Source organism: Apis dorsata, unplaced genomic scaffold (assembly GCF_000469605.1).
Source record: "Apis dorsata unplaced genomic scaffold, Apis dorsata 1.3 scaffold_149, whole genome shotgun sequence".
Classification (NCBI taxonomy): domain Eukaryota; kingdom Metazoa; phylum Arthropoda; class Insecta; order Hymenoptera; family Apidae; genus Apis; species Apis dorsata.
This window is the reverse complement of record NW_006263440.1, coordinates 1-8,464: the sequence shown is the minus strand read 5'-3', so window position 1 is coordinate 8,464 and position 8,464 is coordinate 1. Positions and strand designations below refer to the sequence as shown.

General features: G+C 18.8%; 2 protein-coding genes across 3 annotated transcripts in view; both read right to left on the bottom strand.

Moving 5' to 3' along the window:
- The window catches only part of LOC102680208 (ATP-dependent DNA helicase Q5-like), a 22,807-nt gene extending 16,720 nt beyond the window's left edge, over window positions 1-6,087 (bottom strand). The window contains exons 1-13 of one of the 2 annotated variants that reach the window (XM_006613378.2): window positions 5,797-6,087; window positions 5,542-5,666; window positions 5,265-5,429; window positions 4,935-5,111; window positions 4,692-4,871; window positions 4,513-4,618; window positions 4,333-4,444; window positions 4,032-4,259; window positions 3,774-3,965; window positions 3,560-3,689; window positions 3,221-3,493; window positions 1,961-3,149; window positions 1,687-1,886 (exon numbers count right to left, since the gene is read on the bottom strand). In XM_006613378.2, coding sequence (XP_006613441.2) covers window positions 1,840-1,886; window positions 1,961-3,149; window positions 3,221-3,493; window positions 3,560-3,689; window positions 3,774-3,965; window positions 4,032-4,259; window positions 4,333-4,444; window positions 4,513-4,618; window positions 4,692-4,871; window positions 4,935-5,111; window positions 5,265-5,429; window positions 5,542-5,666; window positions 5,797-5,884 — 3,012 coding nt within the window. In that variant the 5' untranslated portion in view covers window positions 5,885-6,087 and the 3' untranslated portion in view covers window positions 1,687-1,839. Of the gene's footprint in view, window positions 1-1,686; window positions 1,887-1,960; window positions 3,150-3,220; window positions 3,494-3,559; window positions 3,690-3,773; window positions 3,966-4,031; window positions 4,260-4,332; window positions 4,445-4,512; window positions 4,619-4,691; window positions 4,872-4,934; window positions 5,112-5,264; window positions 5,430-5,541; window positions 5,667-5,796 lie in introns of those variants that run through there. The other variant, XM_031509391.1, reaches the window with a different exon arrangement.
- A 333-nt stretch (window positions 6,088-6,420) lies between these two features.
- On the bottom strand, window positions 6,421-8,411 carry LOC102680081 (the record flags this gene model as incomplete). Its single annotated transcript, XM_006613377.2, has 6 exons — window positions 6,421-6,774; window positions 6,869-7,168; window positions 7,258-7,499; window positions 7,571-7,762; window positions 7,829-8,092; window positions 8,165-8,411. Coding segments are annotated over 6 exons (1,366 nt in total), but the record flags the coding sequence as incomplete, so codon positions are not given.
- Window positions 8,412-8,464: the final 53 nt, after the last annotated feature.

Here is an 8,464-nt window from a genome sequence, read left to right as displayed (position 1 = left end):
TATTAAAATATCGATACGCTTATAGAAAAAAGGGAACGGAAGTAAAATACATTTACAACAAACAAAATGTAAGTTTGTTATTTTATATAAATAATTAAATATTAAAGACTGATATTATAGACTGGTATAATAATTAAGTGATTTATAATAGATCTAAATATTAAAATAAAAGTTCATATTTTGTTAACATATTCAATTATGTTACCAGTAAAATGTAATATAATAAATAATATTAATTTTGAATTGCACTGTTTGTAATAATAAAATAATAATATTATAATAATAAAATTGAAATAATTTACAATAAAAATTTAAATCACAATTTATTTAATCTGTAAACATTTAAAAAATATTTATTAATATCATAACAATATAGTTCTAATTATTAATAATTATTTTTTTACGTACATATAAATACTAATTATAAATTTTGCTATTTTTTATTAAGCACTATTAAAAGTATTATATAAAATGTATATAAGAAAATATTAAAATATATTATAATTATAGTTCTTTTGTTCTTTTTTAATACTGGTAATTTATATAATTATTATAGGTATCTAAATGTATGAAATTTTGTCATTGAATTTCAATAGAATAGATAATTTCATTATAAAACAATTCTCTTTTAAATATTGTATTTAATAATACAAATTTGTTAAAAATTTTATTTATTTTATAATTTTATATTATTAAATTATATATTTATGATGTTATTGTAGTAATTTTATAATAAAATTATAAATAATATAATATACTTTTAGAAATTTTTATAGAAATTTTGAAAATTTATAACTTTAAAATTAAAAGTAAATTATTTTTAAAATATAAATGCTATTTATCTTCTAATATTAGATTTTTATTAATTTTTATTAATTTTCTATCTGTAAATATATATGAAATATTAATTACAAATTTTTCTTATATACATATATGACATATTATATTATTATGAATTAAGGCTTTTAAATAGTATATATATTTGTATGTAATTTTAAAACAAAAAAAAAAAAAATAATTATGAAGTTCATAAAAAATAGAATAATATATCAAAAATTTGTTAATAAGTACAATACTTTTTTTAATTTCACCAATCTTGCTTTATAGATTTAATTATAATTGTAGTCAACTAAGGAAACAATATTTTTAAATAATAATATTTACAATAATCTATATTATCATATTTAATTTTGAAATGAAAAAAAAAAAATGCATTTTAAAATTTTTGTATATACAAATTCTGTTTCCTTTAGTTGCATATTTTATGTATTTCATGTAAATAATGAATATATTCTTTGCATAAATATTGTAATTTTTGCTAATAAAATGTTAATAATATTATATTTATAAGAATTGCTCAATAAATAATGTTTGTAATAAAAATTTATTTATTATATTCCTGTTGAAAATTAAAAAGTAGTTAATGATTTATATTTTATTTAAATTGTAATAAATAAATTAAAAAATCAAATTAATATTATGATATATAAAATATAAAATAATAGAACTTATATTTTACCAAATTTTTATATACATAATATAATATATAAATACAATTATACAAGTTAAATTTTGAATACATATAAATAATAACGTACATTATCACATATAAAAAAGAATAAATTCTACATTTATTCTAAGAATAAATGTAACAATAAAAAAATATTAATAATTAAAATTAGGAAATTTGAGCTTTAATTTATATATTCTTATTTAATTTATAATAAAATATTACGATACAAAATTGTATTTAAAGAATATATATAATAAATAAAAATTTATAAATTAATTTATAATCTTATATAAATATATATACAAATGATATTACAATAAAAATTATTAATTTGTCATATATTTTGTAACAAATTGTTGTATTCCCTCTTCATCTGAAACATTTATCATTAATTTAAATTAATTAAATAACGATAAAAAGATTCAACTTTTTTAAATTATACTTTACCAAATATTTTTTGAGCAAGAAGAGTATGATGTATTTTTCTACATGTTTTTGAAAATGTTGTTCGATCGGGAATACGTTCAGATCGATAATATTTCATTAAATATGATTTTAAAATTTCTACAGTTTTAAATTGAGTAGCTTTATCTGCAGGTACTAGTAATTTTTTATTTTTATTGTATTGTTTTAAATCATTCTTTTTATTATGTTTTTCATTCAAAGATGTTTTTTTTTCTATAGATTCTGTTATTATGTTTTTCGTTTTTGATATTTCTTCTTTTTCTTCTTTTATTGTTGTAAATAATTTTTTAGTTTTAAAATCTTCAGTTTTTTCGTTATCACTTCTATTTTCATCAAGATCATTCACAATTTTCTTTGTACCAATTTCGTTTCTGTTATTATCTTGTTTCTCATTATTTAAAATTTCAAAAGATTTTTTTTCATCAAATTTCATTTTTTTATTTAATTCTATATCTACATTATTTTCAAATAAATCTACATTTCTAAATCGCTTTTTACTTTGATATTTTTGAAGATCTTTGGTATTTATACTATTGTTACTTTCATTATTTTCTATTGTAACGAAATTTGATTTTGCAGATTGTAATAAAATTTGTTCATAAACTGATTTATTTATGGGAGATTCTTTTTTATTTTTTATATTTTTTTTCGGAAATTCCTTTGAAGATTTTTGTAATTTTTTATTTTGGTTTTTTAATATTTCATTTTTTTCATACATTTTTCGAGCGCATGTAAAACCACTTAACATTTCGAAATTATTAGTCGTATCTTTTTTTATAGTGTGTTCATTATCTTTTGCAATATTATTTTTTTTATCAAAAAGAAAACAATTTTTATTAACATTTTGTTTTGATTCTATTATATTGACTTTATTATCATCTTGTAAAATACTTGCTTCAAATATATATTTCTTAGTATTATCAATTTTATTTTCATTTCTTCTAAGTTCTAAAGCAGTCTTAAAAGTAGGACAAGAAATATTCGTATTTATTTGCTGATTTAATATATTTCTACCTTCTATATTCTGCTCTAAATTAGTTTCATTTTTTTCTTCTTTATTATTATATTCATGAAAATATTCTGATTGTATATTCTGTTTGGTGTTTATATTAAAATCATGTAAATATTCATGAAGCTCATTAGTGCTGGTACATTTCCGTACAGAAGAAACCTATATTTATCAAAATTTATTAAATTCAAACTATATGTAACTGAATTATAAATATAAAATATGTTACATACCAATTTAGACATATCAAATTTATATTTATTTGCAATTTTACTATTACATAAAATTTTATATTCAAGATTGTATGCTACATTATGCATATCATTTTCTTGAATCTGTCCTTTAGATTCAGGAAATATCTTCTCATAATTATCCAGCAATGCTGATCTTAACTGAATATAAAAATGCTCTCGAATTTGGACAGCTAAACCCTTTATTTTTATATCAGTACTATCAGCTGCACGTACATGAGATTTTTTAGCATCTTCACGATTTTGTTTTTTTAACTGAAAAAGAAAAATATAATACAAAAAAAGAAAGAAACAAAAATATATATAAATCTAGTTTTTTACCTCATTGTTTTTACTATTATTTCTTCGAATAGCAAATTGTTTTTCAATTAATTCTTTAGCTTCTCGTTTACTTTCGGATAAAAGTTTTTCTCTTGAAACTGTTTTCTCATCATATTCATTTTCACAATATCTTAAAAATAAATAAGAAATTAAGACTAATATAATATAGTAAAAAATATATAAAATCTTAATATTTTTTCAATATATTACTTACTCATTATCATATTTTGGTAAAGCAAAGCCATCTAAATTATTATTAGATTTAGATATTCGTGATCTAGTTTGAGACATTTCAAATTGTGATATTCTTGTTTGAACAATATCTTTATCTTTACATACATCACATCTATCCTTACATTGCGGTGGACTATCTCCAAAATATTTAGAAAATACCGCATGTCTACATCTATAAAATGCATTAAATATTTGTATGTTGAAAAAAAATATTTATAAGCAATATAATAATTCTTACTTTGTTTCAAGACAGTAAGAAACAGTTTTTTCAAAATTTTTCCATCTTAATTTTATAAGTTCTGAATTTTTTTCTGTAATTTCTTCCTTAATAAGAAATGCAATAGGCGCATATTCTTCATTACTAAAATAGATTCTACAAAATGCTGGTTTACCATCTCTGCCAGCTCTACCAGATTCTTGATAATATGCTGCTATATTTTGAGGAACTGTCCAATGTACTACAAATCTATATACAAAATTATATTACATATTAATAAAAATAACATTTATAAATTTATTTTCTTAATAAACTAATTTACCTAACAGATCCTTTATCTACACCCATTCCGAAGCTACATGTTGCTGCAATGACAGGTACTTCACCAGATGTCCATTTATTTTGAACTTCATTACGTTCTTGATTTTTTAAACCTGCAAAAATAATTATTTGTAATTAATATTTTTCTATTATTATTAGTTTCATTTTCAATAATATATACCTGCATGATATGCAAGAGTAGGTATACCGGAATTAGACAATTTATGTGCAATTATTTCAGTTGCTTCTTTCTTTCTACAATAAATAATACCACAACCTTTTTTAACCTAAAATTAATTTTGAAATATAATTTAATATATATTATATATAAAAATAAATGTATCATATGCAATGACTTACTTTTGGAATGGATTTATCTTGAGAACCAAGACTTTCTATAATAAAATTTTTTAAATGTTCAAAAGGCTTATCTAATATTTCTAAAAACCATACATCATAATAAAGATTAGGTCTAAAAACAGGAACTGAAAATATTGCAGGATTTTTCATATTTAAGCATTGGAGTATATCATCTTTTACCTGTAAACATATATTTCATATAACTAAATTTTAAGTATTTATCACCATTTTAAATTTGTTTACCTCCTTTGCAGCAGTAGCTGTTAATGCAATTATTGGAATATTAGGACATAATTTTTTAAATATTCCTAGTTGTCTATAACTAGGTCTAAAATCATGACCCCATTGACTCAAACAATGAGCTTCATCAATAACAAAATAAGACAGTGTTTTTGTTTTCTTTAATTTTACTATTATATCCTATAGAAAAATAATTGCAATAATTATTTAATATGTAAAGTATAATAAATAAAATATATATAAAATAATAAATAATATATAAAATAAATAAATAATATAAATATTTAAAAAATATAATAAATATTCTATTATAATTATGAATTAATAATTTACTTGAAAATGTTGTTGTGCTCCCATTTCAGGAGTAACATATAATAATTTGATTTTTGGAGAATTTGATGTCAAATCTTTTATTATTGCATTTCTTTCTTTTGAAGATGTATTTGAGTTCAATGAACTTGCATTAATTTTTTTGCTAATTAAAAAATCTATTTGATTCTATAATAAAATATATAATAATATATGTATATAAAATATAAGTTAATATTATATAATTAGTTTAAATTACTTTTAAACATTATAATATAAAATTATAATATAAAATACATACCTTCATTAAAGCTAATAATGGTGAAAAAACAATTGTAATTTTATCTTTTTTCATTAATGCTGGCAATTGAAAACAAAGTGATTTGCCAGATCCAGTTGGCATACATACAAATACATCTTGTTTACCTAAAAATATTTATTATTAATTTATTTTAAAACAAATAATATTTATTTTTAAAATAAATGACTAAATAGATTTTTTATATTTATTATATGTAAATGATATTAATATTAATAAATATTAATATTAATAAACCTTTATAAATAGCAGAGGTTGCCTGCTTTTGAATATCACTTTTAAAATCATCATAACCAAATACAGATTTTAAAACAGTTGATAGCATTTTATCTTATAATAAATTAGATTCTTTAATATTTAACAGCATAAAAATGCTATTATTATTGCATTATAAAAAATGATTTATTTTACTTTTTATAAAATTATTATTTAACACGATGCTATGAACTATACAAGTAAAATCTCCATTAATGCAACCATACAATTATAAAATGTTATTTCATTATTGTATCGCATTGTATAATAAAATTTCCTAACTTCCAAATACTAGGGTAATAAAGAATTACTATTTATACCTAACTGTTACCAAAATATCATATCGAAATTTCCTAAAAGAAATAAAGATTCTAAGAATATATATAATTTTAAAAGATTAATGTATATATATATTAAATGTATATTTAGAAAATTAATATAAATAATTATTTCTTTATAATACAATTTTTTTATAATACAATGAAATTTTAATCATATATTATTTATTATTATATTTATATATATTTTTATTTATATATATTTATATATATTATTATATTTATATATTATATATAAAATTCTATTTCTCGCAAAGAGCGAGAAATATATGTATCATATAATATATATATTTATATAATATTACATAGTATTTATGGTGAAATTCAATTTACTAATTAGATATAATTACATATTAGCTAATAATAAAATAATATTATTGTTGCAATATAATACAATTATGTAATAAAACATAATATCGTGTATATAAATTATTATATATTGTAATTTTATGTAATACAAATTTTTTACAAAAAAAATAGAATATATTTATACACATAACATTATGTAGAATTTTGTAACATATATAATAATACATCGTAACGTTCAATCCATTCTGAAAAAGTAGCATTATCTACAGTTTTGTCAATAATTTCCATTACTTTTTGAACAGGTTGATTTACCCTGTTAATAAAATAAAAATTAATATCTGTATGTTATAAAATTAATATATATATATACCAATATTAATAAAATTAATGAAATTATATATACATACCAATCATTTAAAATATTATTAAATTTATCAATTTCTGTTCTTGTTTTCATATTAATAACCTTTGATAAATTTAAAAGTTCAATTGTATTATAGTTATTTTCTTTATATGTTAACATGGGTAAATTTAAATTTTGTTCAGTTTCTAAAACTTCGAATTTTTTATACATGGAAATTAAATTCTTGTAACATTCTATTAAAGAATATATCGGTATCTGAATCAATGGAAAATATGACTTAATATTTGAAAACTGAGAATTAGTAATTGAAACACAGGCTTCATTGAAGCAACTTTTCATATACCTAAAATAAATTATATAAATTAAATTGTATATTTATATAAATTAATTATAATTATAATTTATAATTTTAGATACAAAATTTCTTTTTACCTATAAACTCCAATTTCTCCTTTTAACATAACTTTCTTTAAAGCATTAAGATCTAAAATATCATAAAATATATCTAATTCAGTAGTTAAATCATTTTCTAACATTGTAGAATCATATCCATCAGCCCGCATTGTTATTATTTTTTGTAACTCTAAATTTATTTTTTCTTTAGATTGGATAAGAAATCTTGGTGCACATTTTAAAAGAATTAAGGATTGTCGTATATTTTGTATATATTCTGCCTAAAAATAATATAAAATTAATATAAAAATACATATATATAAATCATAATAATTATGAATTGTTAACATACAATTTCACTATCAACATTTTGAATTTCTACACTTAATTGTGATAGATCAAATGCACACACGTTGTTTTCATATATATCATCTTGAATTTTTTCAATTTCTTCTTGTAAATTTTTTTGTTCATTTTCTAATTTATGAACTTCTAATGTTAATGCTAACCAATCACTTATGTCTGTAGAATTATTTGAAGCTGTCTAAAATCAGAATAAAATTTAAAATTTTAAATTATTTTTAATATTTATCTAATATTTATGTTATACTTCAATTTTTTCAATATATTCCAAAACATTTTGCTCGTGATGATTTGCTCTTGTATTATGTAATAATCGTTTAGAAACCATAGAAATGTATTGTCCATATAATTTAACAATAGCAATATTTATATTTTTTTCATCTGTGTCCATTGATTTCATGGTTTCTGAATTAATTAATACATTCACATCTTCTGATAATTTCTGATATAAATAATGCCATAATGTAGATACTTCAATATGATTAAGATTACTTGATATTGTATCCCATACCTAAAAATATAATGTAAATAAAATAGTTATTTAATTATCATTATTCTAAGTAATATATAATAATATACATACGTGTCTTTTATTTGCTCCAGTCCAAAGACTTGTTACCACATCTGACATTTCTATTAATATTTTATGATCTAAATCTTTACAAGTACTTGGCATTAAATAATGACAAACTGCTCTCATATCATTACAATCACTAAGTTGTGTTTTAGTTTGATCATATTTCATCTTAAGTAAATCTCTTTTTGCCCTTACCTCAGAACGTTTGGATGAAATGTCTTGTAACTTTTGGGCTATAATATAAATAATATAATAATAATAATAATAATAATAATAATAATAATAATAATAATAATAATAATAATA